Source organism: Chlorella variabilis, assembly GCF_000147415.1.
Source record: "Chlorella variabilis unplaced genomic scaffold CHLNCscaffold_14, whole genome shotgun sequence".
Taxonomy (NCBI): Eukaryota; Viridiplantae; Chlorophyta; class Trebouxiophyceae; order Chlorellales; family Chlorellaceae; genus Chlorella; species Chlorella variabilis.
Window position 1 is genome coordinate 545,941 of NW_005435074.1, and position 21,422 is coordinate 567,362.

Sequence of the window (21,422 nt, forward strand, 5' to 3'; positions counted from 1 at the left end):
CCCCGGGGGACGCCGCTGCACCACTGGCGGCCCTTCCGCTCTGGGACCGTCGGCGCCAGCGCCTCGTCGCCTTTCCCCTTTCAATGCGTCCCTGCATGCACCTCCGCAGGACCGCGGCATCGGGCGGGTGGTGGTGCGGCTGGCGGGCTCAGTGCCCACCGCCAACAGCCTGCGCCTGCCGCGGCGAAGGGAGGACAGCCTGGGCGCGGCGGGGCGCTTCCTGTACCTGCAGCTGCGCATGGAGCCGGGCAAGCCGTACGCCATACACGCCGACCTTGCCGCCGCCGACCGCGGCCTGCACCGCGTGTCGGTCAGCAACCTGCACGCGGCGCAGCAGGGGGCGCGCATGAAGCGCAGCGGGGTGCAGGTGTTCCTGCCCGCGGCCCACGACGGCTGGACGCTGCTGGCCCTAGACCTGGAGGCTCTGGCGCAGCAGGCCGGCAGGTCGCCCTACGCCAGGCTGCGCGCCCTGCACCTGTGCGCCAACATGACGGTGCGGGGGGCCTTCACCTCTGATGTGCGCTACGACTGGCAGGTGGGTGGGCTTGGTGGAGTGGGCGAGGCCCCTTGGGGACAAAAATGGGCAGCGTCCAGCAAGCATGTGGGGATACGGTGCTGCCACTTCTGCGGCAGGCGCTTACAAGGATGGCAGGCAGCGCGGGTGCCCCACCTAAACTGCCCGCTGTCCCTGCTCCCTGCAGTGCCTGCCGGCAGACCTAGCCTTCACAGCAGCCTTTGATGCGTCTCAGTCCAGGGTGCTGTGGGTGCCAGAGGAGCCGCGGGGGGCACTGGCAGCTCCCCCCAAGCGACGTCCCAGGTCGCCGCACCCGCCCGTGCCGCCGCCGGGTCGTCCAAGGCAGGTGAAGCAGCGTGGCCACCCCTCCGTGGACGCCACGGCAAGCGGCGGACAGCAGCAGCAGCAGCAGCAGCAGCAGCAGCAGCAGCCGGAGCTGCAGCCCCAACCCATTGCGCAGCTGCTTCGAGTCGGTGCGTTTTCAGGCTGCAGCGGCCCCGGGATGCTGCACTGGGTGCCCAGCGCCGGCGCCAACGCTGCACAGGAGATTGTGTTCGGTGCCGGCTCACTGATTGTCGGCATGCAGCCATCGGATGGCCAGCAGCGACACCTGAAGGGACATGGAGGGGCGGTGCGTGCCATGGCGCTCAGCGCCGACGGCGCCAGGCTGGCCTCGGCAGAGGAGGGGCCTAGTGCCGCGCTGCGGCTGTGGGACTTCCGCCAGGGCAGCTGCCTAGCCACAGTCCCCGGTGCGCACACCTGCACTCCACAGCCGCCACATTGACAGGCCATCACTGAAATCCTGATCCGCAGCCTCAGGCGTCATGAATTGGAAAGCTGGCTGTGCCCCTATCACTGTGGTGTTGCTCCCATGCTTGCCCCGCAGGTCATGCCGGCGCCACGCTCTGCCTCGACCTGTCGCCAAATGGCAGCTTGCTAGCTACTGCGGGAGTGGATGCCCAGGGGCGGCAGGAGCTGGTGTGCTGGGATGTGTCGGCCTGCTGCGCCCCCGAGGCTGCCGGAGGCGGCAGGGCGGTGGAGCTGGCCAGGCATGTCAGCGATTACAACATCCAGGCAGTCAAGTGTGTGCCCTATGATCCCACCACACTGGTCACCTGCGGCAAGAACAGCATCCGCACATACAGGCGCGTGTGCTCAGCTCCCGCCTTCCGCCTGCTGCTGTGCATGCTGCATGCCTGCTGGTTGCAGGGAAGCAGCAGCAGGGCGTGGTCGTCTCTGAGGGTGTGCTGTGGCGGCGTGTGGTGCAGGCTGAAGGGCGGGCAGCTGCGCGGCATGTCGTTGCCGATGGAAGGCGTGCAAGCGCTGCGTCGGCCCTACAGCAGCGGCACCAGCGCCAGCGCTGGCGCCACCGTGGGGGAGGTGTTCACATGCCTGGCGTTTGAGCACACGCTGCGTGTGCGACCGCTGGAAGCGCGGCGGCTGTATGTAGGGTCGTTGTCAGGTGGGTGTGCCAGCCTGGGGGAGCAGCCTGGGAAGCAGCAGTGAGATTGGGCTGCCCCGGAGCCGGGGTTGCTGCCTGTTGGCGCATCACCCTTCCTCCTTGGTGTCGGCCCCGCCCGCATGCCTGCCCACCTGCAGGCGCCCTGTACACTGCCAATCTGGAGGGGCGGGCGGTGGAGGGCGTGGCGCAGCTGCACTCTGCGGCGCTGTCGGCCCTGGCGGTGCACGACGGCTTCTGTGTGACCGGCTCCGCAGACTGCCGGCTGCGGGTGTGGGGCAGCGACTTGCAGGAAGTCTACATGGAGGCACGGCACGAGGGCGCAGTCACAGGTGGGGGAGCCCAGCAGGCACACTCACGGTTGGTGCCACGTCTGCAACCTGGAAACCAAAGCATTCTCACAACATGTTGCGTGTGCAAGCACTGCAGGCATCGGCCTGTCACCAGACGGCTTGCGAGTGGCGGTGGGGACTGAGAGCGGGGCTCTGAGCCTGCTGGACGTCTCCTCCCAAACATACACCACGCTGCTGCGCTCCCACACGGCGGCTGTGCACTCGGTGGCGCTGGTTGGGGAGGAGGGGCACGCACGGCAGCAATACTGCACTGCAGGGGCGGATGGTACGGTGCGTGTGTGGGACGCCGACACACATCAGCAGGTGCTGGAGCTTTCTGCTCCCAAGGAGACGGTGCTGAGGTGGGTAGGAGCGAAGAGAGGGCCGTCGTGAGCTGTCAGCAAGCCACATCCACGTACACGGCTCATGTTGGCGACAGTGGCATCCCTCGTGTTTCTCTCTGCTGCAGCGTTGCCTGCCACCCAAGCAAGCCTGAGGTGGCCTGCGGCTTCCAGAGCGGCATGCTGCGCATCTTTGACATCAGCAGCGCGGCTCTGGTGCAGGAGAGCAGGCAGCACTCGGGGGCGGTCACCCGGCTGCTGTACGCTCGGAACGGCAGGCTGCTGCTCAGCCTGGGTGAGACGCCTGCTTGCAGATGCGCTGATGTCCATCGGGGGCTGTGCTAACCAAGTCAAGAACCACACTGGCGTTCTGCGCGCAGGATCTGATGGCTGTGTGTGTGTGTATGACTGCGAGCGCAGCTACCTGCCCACCACCTTTATCCTGGCGGGCTTTCCTCTGCATGCCACTGCTATGGCAGCCAGCCAGGATGGCAAGCTGCTAGCCGTGGCAGCGTTGGCCGAGTGCAGCCCCGGTGGCGCCAGTGCAGGCAGCGGCGGCAGGGGGCGGCCTGCCACCACTGGATGTAGCAGCGGCGGCAGCAGCAGCGCCAGTGGCCCAGAGCAGCCCGCCATCATTCTTTACAATCTGGTCACGATGCAGCCGCTGCTGCAGCTTCCAGTGGCTGGGCACAGCCGGGTGGCGCAGCTGCAGCTGCTTCCGGACAGCAGGCATGTGCTTGCCGTCACAGCAGCAGGGAGACTTCTGGCCTACGGCTGTGCAGATGGCAGCCTGGCGCTGGATGTGCCGCGCTGCCTAAGTGACGAAGTGTGCACAGCAGCAGCTTTGGATCCCTCTGGCTCCTTCCTTGTGGCAGGCAGTGCTGGAGGGCCACTCAAGGTGTTTGGCCTGAACGCCCTGCAGCAGCTGGCACAGCCTGGCGAGGCGGCACCTTGCGGCGCTGCTGCCGTCATCAGCTGCCTGCCATGCCAGGACCTCTGCCCACCTGCCGGGAGTGCTGTGCTTGATGCGGTGTTTGCGGGCAACAGCAACAGCCCACAGCTGCTGACTGTCGGCCAGCAGGGAGAGGTGTGCTGCTGGAGCTTCCACGGCCAGCCGGCCAGCGCAGCTGCGGCGGCAAGCAACGCAATGGCAGCTGCTGCCATAGAGCCTGGCGGTGCAGCGGTCAGCGTCGCAGCGCAGGGACCTCAGCAAGCATCAGGCGCTGCCGGGCGCCCCATGATCCACCTCAACGTGGACTGCACATCTGCGGCCCCCTCTGCTCCCCGAGCTCCCAGCTGCCAGCTTGGACCAGTGCCAGGGCACAGCGGTGCAGCTACTGTCCGTCCCGACAACCCAGCAGAGCAGCCAGGTCCTGAGGTGCAGCTGGCTTATGCTTCCTTGGAGTCTCCAGCACCCCGGCCACTGCCATTGGTGCTGCAGAACTTGCCGCCTCGTCCACCCAGCGCGCCTGCCGCGCTCCCAAAACAGCCACCAGCGCACGTGGCGCTGCCGCAGGCGGCCTTGCGTGTCCGCCGGCAGCAGAGTGCCAGCTTGCCAGGCAGCCCCATGCGTGGCAGCCACAGAGAGCCGCCATTCTGGGAGCAGCCGCCTCGGGCGCCAGAGGCCTCGCTGCTCATCACTGCCACCCACTCTCAGCGCTGCACCAAGGTTGTGCGGCAGCAGAAGCAGCTGCGCATCACCTCGCCGTGCAAGGTGCCGGGCATAGGCGCTGCCAAGCAGCCACACCGCACTGCTGCGTGGGTTGAAGAGGGGGTGGCAACTGACCGCATCCCTCCCTACCGCCCCAGCCAGCAGCTGCAGCTGCTTCCACCATCAGCAGCCGTGAGGCATGTGCTGGGCATGGAGGCCAGTGCAGGTTTCTGCTGGCAGCCGGCAGGGCCGGAGCCGCAGCAGCAGCAGCTGGTGTATGCTGCCGGGAACACTCTGCTGAGCTGGGACCTGTCAGGCCGGCAGCGCCAGGTCGCCCGCCTGCCACGCCAGGTCTCTGCCCTGGCGGTGCACGGCGGCCTGGCAGCAGCAGCGGTGCAGCCTGCTCCCGGGGATGGCAGCACCGCCGACATTCACTTGGTGGAGGTACAGAGCGGCGCAGTGCGGTGTGTTCTCAGCCACCACTCGTATGCGGTCAAGGTGCGCACTGCTGCATGCCTTGTATCCCCCCAGCTTGTGGTGTAGCCGAACCTTCACGTGCACAGTACCCCCATCTTGCATTCATCCACAGCCAAAATGCAGCATGAAGTTGGAGTGATGCCCCTCCTGTTGCAGCGCATGGCCTTCAGCCCCGACAGCTCCCTGCTGGTCACGCTGTCCCATCCTGGCAGTGGCACCCACCTGGCGCTGTGGTCGGTGGGCGAGCAGCCAGCAGAGCTGGTAGCAGGCGTGGAGCTGCCTGCGGCTGTGTCTGGCTTGGCCTGGGCCACCCGCACAGAGCAGCCCACTTTCTACACTGTCAGCCACCATGGGCTGGTGCAGTGGCAGCTGGAGCCCGAGGATCTCACCAGCAGCGCGGTCCACATGCCGCCTGCGCTGCGCGGGCTGGCCCTGTCAGCGGTGGCATGTGGGGCAGGTGCTGGGCATGGCAGCAGCGACAGCGGGAGCAGCGCTGGCAGCTGGCAGCAGCTGCGGGAGATGGGCACAACAGCAAGCAGCGCCGACAGCGCCGTGATTGTGGGAGACGGCAACGGCCAAGTCTGGCGGCTGCTGGTTGATGCCGGCCAGGATGCCCACAGCCCGGTGCTGCTGGCGGACCTGCAAGGCCTGGCAGTCAGCTGTCTGCAGTCAGATGGCCAGCTGTGTGCGGTGGGGACCGCCAGCGGCTCCCTGCTGCTGCTGGCAGAGGGCGCCCATGACAGCAGCCTGAAGCGCGGCGCATGGCGCATAGTGTGCTCCGAGCAGCTGGATGGCGCTGTCACCGGCTTGCAGGTTCATGCCGGCAGCAGCCAGGTTGCAGCAGCCACGGCTTGCGGTATGCTGTGGCAGGCGGGGCCGAGCGCCCCGCCCAGTGTGCTGCTGTGCGGCCAGCAGCACAGCATGCAGGGCTGCCACATTGCGCTGGGGGCTGCCTGGAAGAACATCCCACCCACGGCTGCCCTGGCCTCCGCCTCTGGCATCTCCATCTGGCTGCTGGTGAGCTCGTCATCATGATTGCTCTGCTGCCATGTATACCTCTCCTGCAAGTCCCCAAACCCCGCTGACCAGACCAGATCTCCACTGCTTGCAGGATGAGGCGTGCAGCCGGGGCGCGGTGCCTGCTGTGGAGTTCTGCCTGCCAGCGGATGCCACTCATGCCAGCCTCTCGGACGATGCCTCCTGCTGTGCTGCCGCGTATCTCGACGGTACCTTCTGCCTGTTTGACACGGCTGCAGCGTGCATGCGGTGGAAGGCGGCAGGCGCAGCCCAGCAGGGTGGCGTGGCAGCAATGGCTGTGGTGCAGCGCATGCGTGGCTGCAAGGTCATGGTGGCCTACCGGTGAGGGCTGCTGTGTGTGTGCCCGCCTGCCCAGGACTCTGCAGCAGCAGTCGCACGCTGGAGGAATGGGGCATCTGGGCTGGACTGGCCCAGCAAGCTGGGTGCCTACCAGCCTTTGTGAAATATGTGCCCTGCAGGAGCGGCGCCCTGTACGTGCTGGATGGCAGCAGCGGCCAGGTTGCGCACCGCACCATGCAGTATGCCACCGCACAGGAGAGCGGGCGGCAGTGCCCCTCCAACTTCCCTGTCGCCGGCCTGGCCGTGTGCCCCGTCGACACCTCCCTCTTTGTGCTGTGCGGGCGCCTGGAGCTGGCGGTCTGCCGGGCTGCTTGGACCAAGAACGCTGCGGTGCACACGCTGGCCCGCCTCAGCTTTGGGCCTGCAGATGCGGCGGTGGCTAGCAGAGGCGCCGTGGCAGCGAGCCTCGCCGCCGACGGGTCGCCAGCGCCAGCGGTGCAGGTCGCCTTCTCACGCACCCACCCCAGCCACCTCTACTGCACCAACCCCGCCGACCCCGGCCAGCTGCTGCTCTTTGACTACGGCACACGTGCTGTGATCAAGACGGTGATGGCGCCGCTGGTGGGCGGCACGGGTATTACAGTGCTGGCGCTGCATCCAAAGGAGGAGCTGTTGGCGGTGGGCAGCACCAACGGCAGCGTGCTGCTGCTGCGGCTGGAGACGGAGGCCTGGGCAGAGCTGAGCGCGCACGCAGAGTGGGAGCCGGTGGTGGGCCTGGCATTCAGCGCTTGCGGCCGCCGGCTGTTCACAGCCGCGGGGACAGCGACATTTGTGTGGGAGGTTGGTAGCAGAATGGAGGCACTGTGATCGGTTGTTGGGGAGAGGGGAAGTACCTGTGTAATGCTGCAGTCAATGAGCAGTGTCGATCAAGGGTTGCCGAGCGGCTGGTGATTGGGCCTGTGGCTGTACTGAAGTGAATATGTGAAGCAATCAGACCAGAGGAATGGTGCAGTGCCGAAAACATTCAGAGCCCACCATCCATCGATATTATGTGGGTCATGAACGGCACATGGATGCAAGACCAGTTTGAATGCAGGACCTGACAGCCAGAGTGTTCAAGTCCGGCAGCAAGGAGGCTGCCACCGCTTGGAAGAAAATAAGTTTGGTGCGCATGCTGGAGCAAAATTTGTGGTAACCAGTTCTCTGTTGGAAGTATGAGGTATGAATGAGCATGCAACAAGCCAGCGTCAACTCGTTGAACTGGCAATCAGCGTGGCATGTGTACGCTTTGCAACATGTGCGCAAAGCCCAGCAAGCAGCGCGCAAAGAATGAGCATCAACTTGAGGATTACAGGAAGGAGAACAGATGAAAAAGGCGCAGCCTCGGCATTTACAAGGAGCAGATCACGGTTGCCGGGCAGGCCCGCCGGGCACTGAATCGATCCGCCCAATGGGCAGGCGAGCTCAGTAGCGAGGGCGCTTGGGGGGGTAGCTGTAGGAGTCGCCGAAGCCGCCGCCCTGCATCAGCATCCAACAACCCAGGAGGCACCCCGGGGAGGCAGGTTGGCCTCTGACACACAGCGGCAGTGCCGCCTTGGGCCTGAATAAGCGTGGCTGGGCCTGCCATCACACAGGGCCGCCCCACACATGATCAGGACATGGAAGCAGGCATGCCCCGGCCCACCTGTTTGTCGGTATGGCGCTTGTTGCCGCCGCCGCGCTGGCCGCCGCCGCGGCTGCCATAGCCGGAGCCGCCTCCGTACCCGGCGCCGCCAGCGGTGCGGCCGCTGTCGTAAGCGCCGCCACCACCGCCGCGGCTGTTGTACTGGTCGGTGCTGCGGCCGCCGTAAGCGTCGCCGCCGCTGCGGCCGTACGCGTCTCCGCCGCCGCCGCCGCGGCTGCCATAGGCGTCCCCACCCCCATAGTCGTCACCCCCCCCATAGTCGTCACCACCGCCACCACCACCGCGGGTGTAGCGAGAGGCGCTGCCGCTGCCGTAGCCTTGCTGGTACAGAGCGTCGCCGCCGTCGTCCTCACCATACCTGCTGCCGCTGCCGTAGGCTGAATAGCCACCGGCAGCCCGGCTGCGGCCAGCGGGACTGGTGGTGACGGCAGCAGTGCCGCCGGTGCCGCCGGTGCCGCCGCCGGCGTCACTGGCGCCAAGGCCTGCCATGCCGGCGGCCAGGCCCGCCGTGCCCAGCCCAGCGGCGCCCAGCCCAGCGGCGCCCAGCCCGGCAGCGCCCAGGCCGCCAAATGCGCCAAAGCCGGGCAGCCCGGCGGCGGCAGCCATGGCCGCCATCGGGTTGGCGCCAAAGCCGCCCAAGGCCCCGGTCTGGCCCATGCCGCCAAAGGCGCCCAGCCCGTACCCCAGCCGGGCAGCATACTCGGCTTCCTGCAGCCCAGGCACAGCGTCACGCAGCAGCAGGGAGTGACGGGCAGGCGAGGCATGCTGCGGGCAGCTCCTCGGCTGCCTGCCAGCCAGCCAGGAACAACGCGAGGCATGCAACAAACCCTGTGCTCTCGCACCCAGGCCGCCCCGCCCCAGCCTCACCAGGCGAGCCTTCTCCTCCGCCGCCGCCTTCTCCTCCGCCGCCTTGCGCCTGCGCTCCGCCTCCTGCGCCTGCGCCTCCAGCTCCGCCTGCTTGGCCCGCACCTCCTCCGCCGCCGCCGCCTGCTGCTGCATCATGGCCTGCTGCATGGCCAGCCACGGCTGCTGCTGCTGCATCATCATCATCGCCTGCTGCATGGCCAGCTGCTGCTGCATCGCCACCTGCGCCTGCTTCATCGCTGCAGCCTGCTGCTGCTGCTGCTGCAGGAGCATGGGGTTGGGAGGCGGCGGCGGCGGCGGCATCATGGCCGCCGCGGGCAGGATGATGGGGCCGCCTGCCATGCCGCCCATGCCGGCCTGACCCTGCAGGTGGGCCGGGCAAGCACACAGTTCAGGCCCAGCAGCCCTCCACAACGGTTCCAAGGTGCAGCAAGGCACTGGCCACAGGCCTACATGCATCCAGCCAGCCAGCCCTGCCCACCAGACTGGCGCACGAGCGCATGCACCCGCCACCTGCTCTGCTCACCATGCCGGTGCCTGTGGCCCGCATGCCACCCATGGGCGGGCTGGGCACGGGCGCCGCCGCTCCCCCGCCTGCCCGCCCAGCCCCCATGGCGCCGCCCTGCGCCCCGCCTCGGCCGCCGGCGCCGCCCATGCGCTGCTGCTGCTGCTGCTGGTCGCGCGGCTGCCGCTGCTGCTGGGAGGCGCCGGCGCCGGCGCCGCCCGCGGTTCGGTTCAGGTGTTCGTTGGCCTTAACTGGATTGGAGAAAGAGATGAGGAGCTTGCCGATGCCGGGCTGCTCAGTCTCATCCAGCGCACGGAACGCGCTGCAGGCACAGCGCACGCGCAGCGCACAGCAGGCATGGCAGAGGAGGGGCAGACGTCAGGTGCGCGCCCAGGCAGATACTAGGCATATCGGAGCTGCTGCTGCCGCATGGGGGGTGTGGGTCCAGGCACGTGAGAGCAGGCAGCAGCAGCAGCTGGGTGGCGACGGCAGCGGCCGGCCGGCGCGCCACCCCCTCCCATCCCCACTCACGCGTCGGCGGCGAAGGAGTGCTTGAAGTGGACAAAGGCGAAGCCGCGGCAGGCGGAGGGGTTGGTGGGGTTGCGCGGCAGGTAGCAGCTGGTCACCTCGCCATACTCTCCAAACACTTTCTTCAGCGCCTCGTGGTTGGTGAACGACTGCGGGTGGAGCGCAGGTGGGGAGGGGCAAATGTGGGCATGGGGTTGGGGCGGGCTGGGCTGGGCTGTATCAGGCGGTTGAAGGCCGGGCGAGGGAGACCCAGGGAGGCTCATGCGCCTGGCAACGGCACCAGGGCAGAGGCCCCTCCCAGCGGGCTGCCCCTAGCGCGTGCGTAAGCGCCTGCGGCCGCTCACCGGGCTCATGTTGTCGACGTACAGCACTGTGGCAAACAGGCCCGCCACGCTCTTGACAGGGGCGGGCTCGGCGCGCTGCAACTTGACGCGCACAAACTTGGTGGCTGCAGGGGCACGCAGGGGCAGGGCGGGCGGGGGATTGAGGCGGGCAGGTGCAGGGGGGTGGGGTTCAGAAGGGCAGGCCAGCACCGGCCCTGCCGCCTGTCCGCTGGCCGGCCCCACAGCGTCAACCCTGCTGCCCCACACCGCGCCCCCACCTGCGCCCGAGGCGTCGCGCTGCGCCTGCGGCCGCTGCGCGTCTCCCGCGCGGTTCCACGCCTCCTTGCATGCCGCGGCCGAGGCAGGCAGCGTGAACTCGCAGAATGCGTAGCGCTTGGAGTCGCCCGCGGGGTTGCGCACCACAAAGCAGCGCTCCACGGCGCCGTACTGCTCGCACGTGGCGCGCAGGCCGCCGTCCTCCTCCGCCTCGCCCCGCAGGTTGGCCAGGAACAGGCAGACCTGCGGGCGGGCGGGCGGGCAGGGGTGGCGGGCGCAGCACATGCGGGTCAGGGGCCACGGCGCCGGCCAGCCAGCTGGATGCACCGCATAAGCTTCCTTCCTGCCTAAGCCACCATTGCCAAACCCAGCCACCTTCCCATCCCGCCTGCCCACCGCCCCCCAACCCTCACCTCTGCCCCCGTCTTCTCCACGTTGAGTTTTACGCCGTGCAGCTGCGGCTGGCGGGCGCGCAGCGCGGCGATCAGCCGCTCCGCCACCTTGCCCACGTCTGGCTCCGGGGCCGCCGCCGCGCCCGGCTCGCCCAGCGGCGGCGCGGCGGGCGGGTCGAAGCGCACCAGCGCCACCTTGCCCGCCTGCGTGGCCTGCTTGGGGTCAAACACCACGCTGCGCACGCCGTGCTCCAGCCCCTGCCCCTCCAGCAGCTCAGCCAGCTCCGCCTCGGTGGCCGCCGCCGGCAGGCCCCAGATGCGCACCATGGGCCGCGGCCGCCACTCCTCGGGCATATCCATCACCTGCCACTCCTCGGGCACCGCCTCTGGCCCCGCGCCCGCCGGGCGGGGCGGCGGAGCGTCCGACGGGGGCAGGCCGCCGCCGCCCTGGAGGCCGTTGTGCAGCTGCCCCGCCGCCTCGGCGCCCGCGTGCCCGCCATCGCCGCCTGCGTGTGCGTGCTGGGCGTCGAGCGCGTCCTGGCCGTCGCCATCTTCCTCCGCCTGCCCCTGCGAGTGCTGGGCCGCTGCCTCCTCCTCCCCGTAATCCAGCTCCTCGTCCATCGGTTTCCTGTCGAGTCCCGGGCGTGCTCAGCAGCGCATGGGAGCAGTGGGTAGATGCTAACCGTGTGCAGGGCTGCGCAGGGCCTGAGGATGAAATGACAGATGTCTGCAGTGTCGAGGGAGGATCGCCACGGCCTGGTATGCTCCACGAAGACCACGCCCAGGTGTCTCTGCTGACGGGCACGACTGGGTGGGCAGAAAAAGCACATCCCGGCGGTTGCAGCGTTCCTCCTTTGTCCAGATCGACGCCAGGTATTCACCGGGCCGCGCTCAGGAGGCAAGGGCCACCGCGATCACCAGCCCACTCCAGCGGGCTGTTCCTGGCCATGGTGGCGGGCATACGACTGGCCCTGGTGCTGCGCCCAAAAGATGGGACCAGCAACCTCCTGATTCAGACGTGAGTGGGCGTTGCGGGACCTCCGCACGCCCGAACTGGGCGTTGTTGGGAGCTCTGCCAGCGCCAGGCGGCACCAGGTGGAGGATGAGTGGAGCGGGAGGGCTGCAGAGGGCCTGCGGGCGGCTGGCCAACCACCCCCGCCACCCGCCCGCCGCCACCACCGCTGCTGCTGCAGGCATGGCGTGAGCGGGCGAGCCGCGCTGGACGCCTCCAGTGAGGTGGCCACCGTGATAGCCAAGTTTTCGGCAGCCGGCGGCAAGGGCAACATCGACGGGTGCGCAGGCAGCGGGCCGGTTTGTAACAGTGTGGGCGCGTGCCTGCCTCGGCTGCAGCCCGCCTTGCCCATGGTTGCTGCTCTCCCAGCTGCCCAACCCCTGTCTGGTCCCTGCTTGGCTGCAGCACCGGCGACAACCCGCCCGGCTTTGGCACGGGGCACATGGCGGCGGTGCAGGGGCGGTACAGCGTGACGTACCGCCTGGTCAACTCTGTGTACGCCATGGTGGTGGCCCCCCCGGGCGCCAACGTGTTCCTGGCCATGCAGCTGGTGGATGCTGTGGCCAAGGTGCTGGTGGGGGTGTCCAGGGGCGTGGACGTCACCCCAGACAAGCTGGTCAAGCGGTACACAGAGGTGGGTGGGTGGCAGGTGCAAGGGAGGGTAGCCCAGGCTGTTAGACTGGCGGGGCGGCTGGATGGCTGGCGGGTGCCGGCTGCTGGCATGGCAGAGGCCATCCGCCCGGCCGGTTGGAAGGCTGTTGTGCAGCACTGCACGGCCATGCGGCGGCCGTGCTCCCCACACCACTGCTCCTCACCCAACCCAGCCCCCGCCCCCCCTCCTGCTGCCCAGGTGTACATGCTGCTGGAGGACTTGGTGGCCACCTGCCTCTCCACCCTGCCCCCCGCATTCATGCACAGCTCGGCCACAGACGAGCGCCTGCTGGTGCTGCCCGCCTCGGCCGCCGACGCGGCGCGCCGCCTGAAGCGCATGGTGCGCGGCGGCGGCGGCCGCGGCGCCAGCAGCTTTGTGGCGGGCAAGGAGGGCGGCGGCGAGGAGGGCGGCGCGGGGGACCCCACGCCGCCGCCGGTGCCCGAGACGCCGACCTCCCGCGGCGGCCAGCAGTTTTCGGCGGCCCACGCAGACCCGCTGGGGGCGGTGGCGTTCGACATCCCACCAGACGCGCTGCCGCCGCCGCCCGCACGCGCCGCGGTGGCCCGCCGCCAGCCAGGGCCCGGCCTCGCAGCGCCGCAGCGCCCCACTCCGCCGCCGCCCGCCTTCAAGGGTGCGGTGGACGAGGGGGCCGTCAAGGCGGCGGCGGCGGATGCAGAGGGGTTTGGCGCCTTTGGCGAGGTCGCCATGCTAGGTGCGCTGGGCTGCTGCTGGCTGGCAGCCACGCAGCAGAGCGAACGCGGGCTTGGCATGTCGCACCAAGGAGCAGCGGTGTCGTGCCCAGTGTGTGTGCATGCTGGGTGTGCATGTTGATGGTGGGCAGCCCTGGACATGTGCTGAGCTGCCGGCTGCCACGCGAGCACCACCCTCGCACCGCCACCTTGCGTGCGTGCAGAGGCGGAGAAGGGCGCGGCGCCAGCCGCGGCGGCGGCGGAAGAGGAGTGGGCTCAGTTTGGGGACGCGGGCGCTGTGCTGGCCGCGCCGGCCGCGACGGTGGCAGCCGCCGAGCAGGCACCTGCGCCGGCGCCTGCCAGGCCAGCGCTGCCGGCCATCACCGCCAAGGATGTGCAGGACAGCCTGCAGCTGACAGAGGTGTGGCGGGCAGAGGTGGCGGGCGGCAGCGTGCTGCGCGCGGGGGTGGAGGGCGGCGTGCGGCGCAAGCTGGCACCCTACGGCCTGGCGGCGGCGCGCTTCCGCCTGCAGCCCGCGGCGGCGGGCGTGGTCAACGCCTGCCTGCGGGTGGCGGGCATGAACCGAGACTTTGCAGAGCAGCTGGCGGGCGGCGGCGAGGGCGGCGAGGGCGGCGACAGCGAGGGCGCCTTCCTGGCCAAGTTCACCCAGGCCTCTGTGGGCTGCTGCTACCTGCAGTACACGTGAGTGCTGGGCGGGGCTGGCATGCACTCGGCTGTTGTGCTCGCTCCCCTTGGGGATGCCCAGCGGTGTTGGCACGTGGGCGGGGAGAGGTGTGGCGCTCGCTCTTCCTGCCCCTGTCCCTCCCCCTGACCTCCACTCCACACCGCACTCCCTCGTGCTGCATGCAGGCTGCCGGCGGTGGCGTGCCCGCCGCCGCTGCAGGCGCTGCTGCATGTGGTGCCTGGCAGCGACCCGGCCAAGCCGGGCAGCTGGCAGGGGCTGGTGGTGCTGCGCTACGTGGCCTCCCCCCACCTGCCGGGGCCCCTGCTGGATGTGTGTGTGGACCTGAATGTGCCGCCAGAGGCCACCGCCCTGCTGCGCGTGTCCCCCTCGGCGCAGTGGTGCCGCAACGCGGGCCAGCTGCGGTGGATGGTGCCGCGCATCGCGCCGGGCGCCAGCGGCGAGCTGCGGGCGGTGCTGGGCTGCAAGGCGGGGGTGGCGGCGGCGGCAGCCACCGCGGCGCTGCAGCGCCAGGCCGAGGCGCGCATCCTGTTCAGCATGCGGCCGGGCAGGAGCCTGTCGGGGCTTGTGTTCCAGGTGGCGGCGGCGGAGGCAGAGGCGCCGTACATGGGCGGCAACGCGCAGTGCTTTGGAGAAATGACGGTGAGGGTTTGAGGCTCAATGACATGGACAGAACATGGCACCCCACCACTGTAAACGGCAGCATCAGAAGATGAAGAAGAAGAAGAACAAGAAGAGAATTGCAAGTACGATGGCGGCCAGCACGGTACGGGTGCAGGACGCCGCTGTGGCGCTCTTCAACATCTGGGTCGGCAGCATTCTGGCAGTATCTGTGGACACTTCCAGCATTTGTACAAGCGTTTGCGACACCGAGAGTGTGCAAAGAACGCAGCGCCCAATTTTGATCAGCAACTTTTTTGACTGCTTGGTGCCTGCGTGACGCCCGTCATTTCGTGGCCGGATAAAGGAGGCTCCCTGGTGGCCGATAGGGGCCGCCAAGGCAGCATGAGCGCAGTGACGGCTATAGCTCTCGCGCCCTGGCGGCTGTCGCAGCAGTGGGTCTCTTGGTGGTTTGGGATGATCTTCAGCGCGCTATCACGCGCCGGAGTGACGCCGGCTGGCTTTGTGGAGCAGGCGAAGGTGGGTGGTGGGGCGGCGGGGCGGCGGCCCGCTATTACCAACCTGGCGCTCAGCTTCCTCATAACTGACTGCGGGGGATGAGATTGCAGTTGCAAGAACTGAAGAGCGTGGTGTCATTCATGCACATTCGCGAGGACCAGTATCGCAAGGTAAGAAGGGCTGCGCCAACCCTCCTCTCGTGTTGTGCTGCCCGCCTACCTCCTCTATTTGTTCATGTCTGCAGGCGCTGAAGGACTTGCAGGAGGCGCTGGATGCCAATGAAGGGGACAAGAAAAAGGTGTGCCAAGCTGTCCAGGCGTGGCGCAGCTGCTGGGGGCCTAGATCATCAGCTGCCTTGATGCGCTCTGGTGCTTGTGCTCCCGGCTGCTGGCAATGTGCCATGTGGTTGTGGTGCTACTCTTTGCAGGCGCTGCGATGCCTGAAGAAAACCCGCATGCAGCTGGATGAGCTGACTGAGGAGCTGTCGCAGGTAGGCCCTTTGTTTTGGTTTCTGTTCGGGAGTTCATTGCGTCTGTGGTGTTTCTTGAGGTGCCAGCGGCTGTAACCGGTCTGCAAGCCACGGGTCGACATGTGCTGGAGCCCATGGGTCCCTCCTCTGCAGCTGCAGGCTGCTGCGCCACCGCAGAGCTCAGGCCCGCCCCACCACCCGCAGACATCCTATGCCGGCCTGCACTTCAGCGCCGCAGTGCTGCTGGCGGCGGTGTGGTGGTTCTACCAGCAGGACATCCCGGGCCTCCAGCGCAAGCTGCTCACAGTCTTCCTGTTCCCAGTGAGTTGGCGGGCCTGTATGTCCTTCCGCCACCTGGCTGCCTCGCACACCATTAGAGCGCCTGCCGTTTGAGCGGTTGGCTTGTGTGCCTCCCTCGCCTTCAGCTTTGCTGGGTGTACATCACCCATGGCCTCAGCGGCGGCAGGCGGCAAACGTTCTCCCTGTTGCCCATCTATTGCTTGAGCTGGTTCCTGGTGGGGTTCATTGCAGCGCACATCGGGGTCTGTGTCTCATGAACGCGTCAGGGCACGTCGGGGACCGCAACCGCACGCCCGGCATTGAATGGTAGCGCCCTTTGCTTGAATTTGGTAGCTAGTGAACCTGAATGATCCATGTACAGTATGTCAAGTCACTCTTTGCCAGGCAGAGGCCTCGTTGAGATCCCACCACCCACCCAACCGCATGCCCGTATACGGCCGTACTGCAGAGCGGCGGCAGGACTATATGCCCTGACTCACCCGTGTCGTGCGCGCCCCTTTGATTCGGCATCTCGCTGATCACTGCCTGTTGCTATCCAGAGAGGGCTCCGCTCGGTGCAGGTTCACCCACAGCGCCTGTTGGTCAGTCCTCAACCTCACACCCTTGGCGTTGCGTCCCGGCGCCCCTTTGATCGCATCGACAGGGCTGCACAAGCCACCATGGAGCCTGCGGAGCTCTACCATCAGCTGAGCGTGGAGCTTGGTCGGGGCGGGGTGGACGTCTGCCACCTCCTGGCTCTAGGCTGGTGAGATTTGGGCCCGGTGTGGCCGCATTCTCGTTGGGACTGCCTGCGGGCGGGTTGACTAGCGGTTTGTGATGGCACCTTGGGCAGCGCTCGAGAGCTCAGCAGGCCGCCCCCGAACTCCATGTGTGCGTGGAAGAGTGGCCTGCACCGCCTGCAGCCGCTACTGTTGGGGGTGGAGCCAGCGGCAGCGCCGCGCCGCCGCAATCTGCGCGCCGGAGAGAGGACGTTGGGCCGTAACGCTGCCGCCTCCCACTTTTCCACCCTGCAGGTACAACGATAGCATCCCAGATGAACTAGGCGCGAGAATCCCTGCCCACGGCGCCGCCGGCCAGGACGCGCTGGCTGTGCTCATCGGTGAGCTTCGGCGCCCGGCCTGTCGTGCACCCTCCGCCTGCCTTGAGGCCCTCTCCCTGAGCCGATCACCCGCCTGGCTGCTGCAGGCAACAGCCGGGCCATCTGGGAGGCGTTCCTGGAGGCGCTGGGCGCCAGCGAGGAGCTGCAGGAGGCGTGCAGCCCGCTGGAGCTGTACCTGGAGCGCACCGTGTGCTCCAGCCTGGCCGCCGCCGCACCCGGGTGCGCTCGTTGAGGGGCATGGGAGGGATGGGGAGAGGAGGGGTGGATGTGCAGAGGGACAGCAAGAGGGAAAGGGAGGTGGGGGAGATGGAGGGATGGACAGAGAAGGCGGCGGAGCGAGCCTGACCCTGCCGCCGGCGCCCCCTGCCCCGCAGGCTGCGTCACCGCATCTACTGGAGCCACCGCCGCACGGGCGACCTGCAGGCGCCCGCCGGCGGCGGCGGCGCCAGCGAGCATGTCGCCTTCCAGCGCATGGCGCACCACAGCGGGCTGGCGTTTTTGGACCACGACTCACACCTCTGCCTGCACCCGCGCTTCGGCCCCTGGTTCAGCCTGCGCTGCGTGGTCATCTTTGACGATGTGCCCTACGCAGCCCCCAAGCCCGAGGAGCTGCCCAACCCCCTCCCCGCCGCCACCCGCCTGTACGTGCGCATGGCGCTGCACACGGCAGTGCACAACACCAGGTGCTGCGGTGCTGCGGTGGGATGAAGGGGCGGCATGCGCCACGCTTGCGTGTCCGTGTCCGCGCTCTGCTTGCCTTCTCCCGGCGTCGTGTGCGGCTGTGGTGCCGCTTCTGAACGCCCGCCCGCCACCCCTCCTCCCCTGCCTCTCCCCCCAGCCGCAAGTTCCACCTGCCGGAGGTGGATGTGGAGGCGGCAGAGGCGGTGATTGCCGAGGCCAGCTTCGAGCCTGTGCTGGAGGGGGACAGCGAGGAGGAGGAGGAGCAGGAGGGGGGGCAGCCAGGGCCCTCCGCCTGCCCCAGCAGCGGCGCCCGCAGCACGATAGGCAGCGACCCCGAGAGCGTCAGCGGCGGCAGCACCCCGTGCGCCAGCAGCGGCTGCAGCAGCCCGCGGTCGGGGCTGGATGTGGCGTCGCTGCCCCCCGCCAGCCCCAAGCAGGTCACGGCAGCCGCCGGCCGCCTGGCCGGTGCCGCGCAGCCGCAGGCGGCGCCGCTGCCGGTGCCTGGCTCGGCGGCGGCAGAGGAGCCCGCCGCCTGCCGCTCCGGCTCTGGCCTCAGCGCCAGCCTCAGCAGCCCGCCCCTGGGCAGCCTGGGCAGCATCTGCTCGCGGCGCAGCAGCCTGGGCATGGAGGGCAAGCCCAGCTTCCGGGCGGTGGCGGCCAACTGGCGGGCGTGGGTGTCCGTGCGGGACAGCCCCTGCCCAGGCCACCCCATGCGGTACAGCGAGGAGCAGATAGAGTACCACTACACACGCAACCGCATGGTGCTGGCCAAGGCGCTGCTGCGCCGCAACCTGGTGAGCAGCCGCTGCTGCCGCAACACACACACCCACAGATGCCCCAACTGGGCACAAGCCAGCACTGCACCACTGCATGCCGCCTGTGCGGCCATGCGAGCGAGCGCATGCACCACTCCCTCCTTGGCTGCAGGGCCCCAGCACCCCGGTGCTGCCGGTCAGCGGGCTGCTGGATCCGGCGCTGCAGTCGTTCCACGCCGCCACCCGTCAGGCTCAGAAGGCGGCGGTGCGCCGCGACTACTCGGCTCTGGCGCCCGCCCCCGCGGGGCCCCCAGCAGCCGGAATCACCGCGCCCTCAGCCGAGCAGCCGGGGCGCCCAGCACTTGACTATGGCACGCGCCGCACCTTATCGACTGAGGAGGGCTGCCGTGCTGCATTGGATGACACTTGCTACTTTGGGCTTGCTAACTTGCTACGGCTGCCCTTTCTTATCCCTTCTCATCTTATCTCATCACACTGGCACCTGCCCTTTTGAGTTAGTTCGCAGCGAGTGCCACAGGGGGTTGATCCCTCCCATTTCCTCTTTTGTTCCAGGCAGCTAGCCCCTTTCATGCCATCTTGCTCTCCAGCATCACCCGTTTTCCCTCGTGCTGCATCAGACTGCGCGGCTGTACCTCCTGCCCGTCCCAGCACTTTGACCGGAGCCCCCTCCCCCCATTTTTTCCTTGCAGTTTTCCTTTTCCGCTGCCCCAACGTTTTCCCCACAGCCTGAATTGATGATTGTGAAACCCCATTGCTGCTGCTGTGTGAGCATCGTGAGGTTACAGCCTGGCAACTGCTGGGGCATGGGGCATGCGTGCGGGAGTCAGGCATGCGTCAACTGCAGTCATGTGGGGTCATGTGGGCTGGCATGCAGCGTCAGGGCGGCGGAGCTACGCCTCCCTGGGCTTGAAAATTGGGAGGGGGCCGCTTTAGGTGTGCGGAGGAGGCACAATGCATGCTGGGTACAAGGTGGTGCGCTGAGGAGCAGGTGCAGGTAGCGTTGGTCGGGAAGCGTGGTGCAGGCAGGTGCATGCGGCTTGCTGGGTGTGGTGAGGCAGCCCCAAGGCTGGGCACCCGCCACAGCTGCCCGCTCATCCCCTGCACGCCTTTATCATCCCTCCGCTGCCCGGCGGCTGGCTGCCGCCGCACGGTTGCTGCTTGCTGGTGGCGCCGCCGCCCCCCGGCGAGGGCGAGCTGGAGGCGGAGCGGAAGATGCTGTCCGCGGCGGCGCCGCCGGTGGCGCTGCTGCCGTAGGGCGTGATACAGGAGACGTAGCTGCCGTCTGAACCCAGGTCCAGGGCGTCTGTGTAGGCGCTGGAGCAGGCGGCGCAGGCGTCCGCCCCCGTGCTGCTGCCGCCGTCGCTGGCGAGCTCGCAGCGGCGGGGTGGGTGCGCCGCCACCTGGGGCGAGTCTGGGATGGAGATGGACAGCTGCTGCAGGCGCACGCGCTCGCTCTCCTCCAGGCACGACAGCATGGCGGTGGCCTGCGCGGTGTGGGCGCGCTCCAGCGCTGCACGGCGGGCGCGCGGCGCGGCGAGGGGACGCTGAGCGGGCGGGGCCGGCGGCGAGCGATGCTGCGGGACGCCGCGCCAGTCACCGGGCAGCCAGCCCTGGCGCGGCGGCAGGTGGCGTGTGCCGTGTCCCGCCCAGCCGCGTCCCGCGGCCCCGCTCACCCGACACCCTCGCCTGCAGCTGCACATTGTCGTTCTCCAGCTGCACGTTGCGCTGCTGCGCCGCCAGCAGCTCCGCCTGCGCCCCCCGCAGCTCCTCCTCCCTCCGCGCCAGCAGCTGCAGCATGGCGCCGCTCTCCTCGCCCAGCGCCGCACCCTCTGCACCAGCAGCGGATGCGCGCGGGAGGGCGTGGCGGAACGCACAGGCGAGGGGCCGCCGACGCGCTCCACCCCTCCTCCTGCACCGCCCCAGCCGCCCGCCACACACACAGCGCCGGCCACCCACCCAGCAGCTCCTGCCGCAGCAGCTCGTTCTCGGAGGTGAGGTACTCCTGCGCGCGCTGCGCCCGCTCCAGCTCCTTCCTCAGCGCCGCCCGCTCATCCATCAGGCTCTGCATGTGCTCCGCCAGGAACACAGACTCCTCCTGCGCAGCGCTGGACGTCTTCTGGACCTGCGCAGGGCGGCGGTGGGGGGCAAGGGGTGGGGAGAGGTGGCGGGGCAGGGCAGAGGGTGGCGGCAGGTGTGAGCGAGGGCTGGGGCAGGACCACACGGCGCTGTGGGGGGCAGGCACCGGGGCAGCAGTACCGGCTGCTGTCAGGCAGCAGGGCCGTGAGTGTCCCCCCCGTCTCGCGCGCACCTCGCTCTTCTCGCTGCGCTCTGTGGCCAGCTGGGTGCGCAGGTGCTCGTTGGTGGCGCTCCTCACCGCCAGCGCCTGCTCTGCCATCTGCAGGAAGGTCTGAACCTGCGGGCAGCAGCTCCAAACACCCAAAATGTTTCAGGATAGTGAGGCGCCAGGGCAGTGCCAGCCAGGGTGCTGGGTGGTCCAGGGAAGGGTGGGTGCGGGAACTGGCGACCCCGCCCGCCGCTGCCGCCGTCAAAACCGGGCGGCAGCCAGTTGCGGGTCTCGGCAGCAGCAGCTACAAAACTCGCCTCGGACCACTCCACATACTCGCTGGGGGCGAGCCTGTTCTGCGAGGGGGCGCCCCAGCCGGGCTGCAGGAAGAGCGCCTCCTGCTCCTCCTGCTTCTCTCGCTTGAAGGAGAGGAACTGTTTTAGCATCCTGACGTCCAAGGGGCGTTCTCCCGTTCAAGCGGCGCTCTCCAGCAGCGTTCCGTTGCCGCCCCACGACTCTGCGACTCCTTGCGGCGCTTTTCGTGCTATGCGATCTGCATGTAATGCTGAAGAGCAGGGATGTCGAACGGCACAGGCAGGGCGCCAAATGCGTCACCTGTCCTGCTGGCACAGGGGGCGCCGAGCTGTCGGCAGATGTTGGGGGATGGTTTGTGCTGTGGGATGCTCAACAGGCTGCCTGTACAAGCGCATTGTGACCATGCGTGCTGGTGGGCGCTCAACATTAGGTTGGGCACGGCAGGGGGAGGCAGGGAGGTGGGCAGCCGCCCCGGCTTACGGCTCTAGCACTCTCAAGGCAAGGCACACCTGGAGCTGCAACTGCCATCGCCCAAAGACGGCTGCCCTGCCTGAGGGGTGCTGGTTTACAGGGTGCAGAAGTGTATGTGCTTTGGCTGCAGCTTGTGATGGGCGCCACAGCGGCGGCAGAAGGGACGGGTAGACGGCGACTTGTTTTATT

The 21,422-nt window shown here is 68.4% G+C and overlaps 6 protein-coding genes across 6 annotated transcripts; 4 read left to right on the plus strand and 2 right to left on the minus strand.

Moving 5' to 3' along the window:
* Positions 1-95: 95 nt before the first annotated feature.
* On the plus strand, positions 96-6,689 carry CHLNCDRAFT_53179 (hypothetical protein; the record flags this gene model as incomplete). The annotated part of the gene is made up of 12 exons (XM_005846224.1): positions 96-133; positions 190-535; positions 702-1,263; positions 1,401-1,976; positions 2,114-2,305; positions 2,403-2,667; positions 2,775-2,941; positions 3,027-4,795; positions 4,931-5,791; positions 5,886-6,133; positions 6,271-6,570; positions 6,656-6,689. The coding sequence occupies 12 exons, from the start codon at positions 96-98 to the stop codon at positions 6,687-6,689; spliced, it is 5,358 nt and encodes a 1,785-aa protein (XP_005846286.1).
* Positions 6,690-7,555: 866 nt separating this feature from the next.
* CHLNCDRAFT_58266 (hypothetical protein) lies at positions 7,556-11,023 on the minus strand (the record flags this gene model as incomplete). The annotated part of the gene is made up of 8 exons (XM_005846400.1): positions 7,556-7,609; positions 7,776-8,483; positions 8,643-9,002; positions 9,166-9,466; positions 9,676-9,821; positions 10,017-10,120; positions 10,274-10,514; positions 10,685-11,023. The coding sequence occupies 8 exons, from the start codon at positions 11,021-11,023 to the stop codon at positions 7,556-7,558; spliced, it is 2,253 nt and encodes a 750-aa protein (XP_005846462.1).
* A 587-nt stretch (positions 11,024-11,610) lies between these two features.
* Positions 11,611-14,373, plus strand: CHLNCDRAFT_135634 (hypothetical protein; the record flags this gene model as incomplete). The annotated part of the gene is made up of 6 exons (XM_005846225.1): positions 11,611-11,681; positions 11,857-11,955; positions 12,081-12,309; positions 12,526-13,039; positions 13,241-13,718; positions 13,887-14,373. 6 exons carry the CDS (start codon positions 11,611-11,613, stop codon positions 14,371-14,373), a joined length of 1,878 nt encoding a protein of 625 aa, XP_005846287.1.
* A 97-nt stretch (positions 14,374-14,470) lies between these two features.
* On the plus strand, positions 14,471-15,864 carry CHLNCDRAFT_135635 (expressed protein; the record flags this gene model as incomplete). Its single annotated transcript, XM_005846226.1, has 6 exons — positions 14,471-14,527; positions 14,773-14,859; positions 15,083-15,136; positions 15,266-15,328; positions 15,512-15,628; positions 15,733-15,864. 6 exons carry the CDS (start codon positions 14,471-14,473, stop codon positions 15,862-15,864), a joined length of 510 nt encoding a protein of 169 aa, XP_005846288.1.
* A 402-nt stretch (positions 15,865-16,266) lies between these two features.
* Positions 16,267-18,656, plus strand: CHLNCDRAFT_135636 (hypothetical protein; the record flags this gene model as incomplete). The annotated part of the gene is made up of 6 exons (XM_005846227.1): positions 16,267-16,352; positions 16,621-16,706; positions 16,793-16,925; positions 17,081-17,389; positions 17,545-18,181; positions 18,315-18,656. The coding sequence occupies 6 exons, from the start codon at positions 16,267-16,269 to the stop codon at positions 18,654-18,656; spliced, it is 1,593 nt and encodes a 530-aa protein (XP_005846289.1).
* A 598-nt stretch (positions 18,657-19,254) lies between these two features.
* CHLNCDRAFT_135637 (hypothetical protein) lies at positions 19,255-20,893 on the minus strand (the record flags this gene model as incomplete). Its single annotated transcript, XM_005846401.1, has 5 exons — positions 19,255-19,673; positions 19,837-19,992; positions 20,120-20,285; positions 20,472-20,576; positions 20,756-20,893. The coding sequence occupies 5 exons, from the start codon at positions 20,891-20,893 to the stop codon at positions 19,255-19,257; spliced, it is 984 nt and encodes a 327-aa protein (XP_005846463.1).
* Positions 20,894-21,422: the final 529 nt, after the last annotated feature.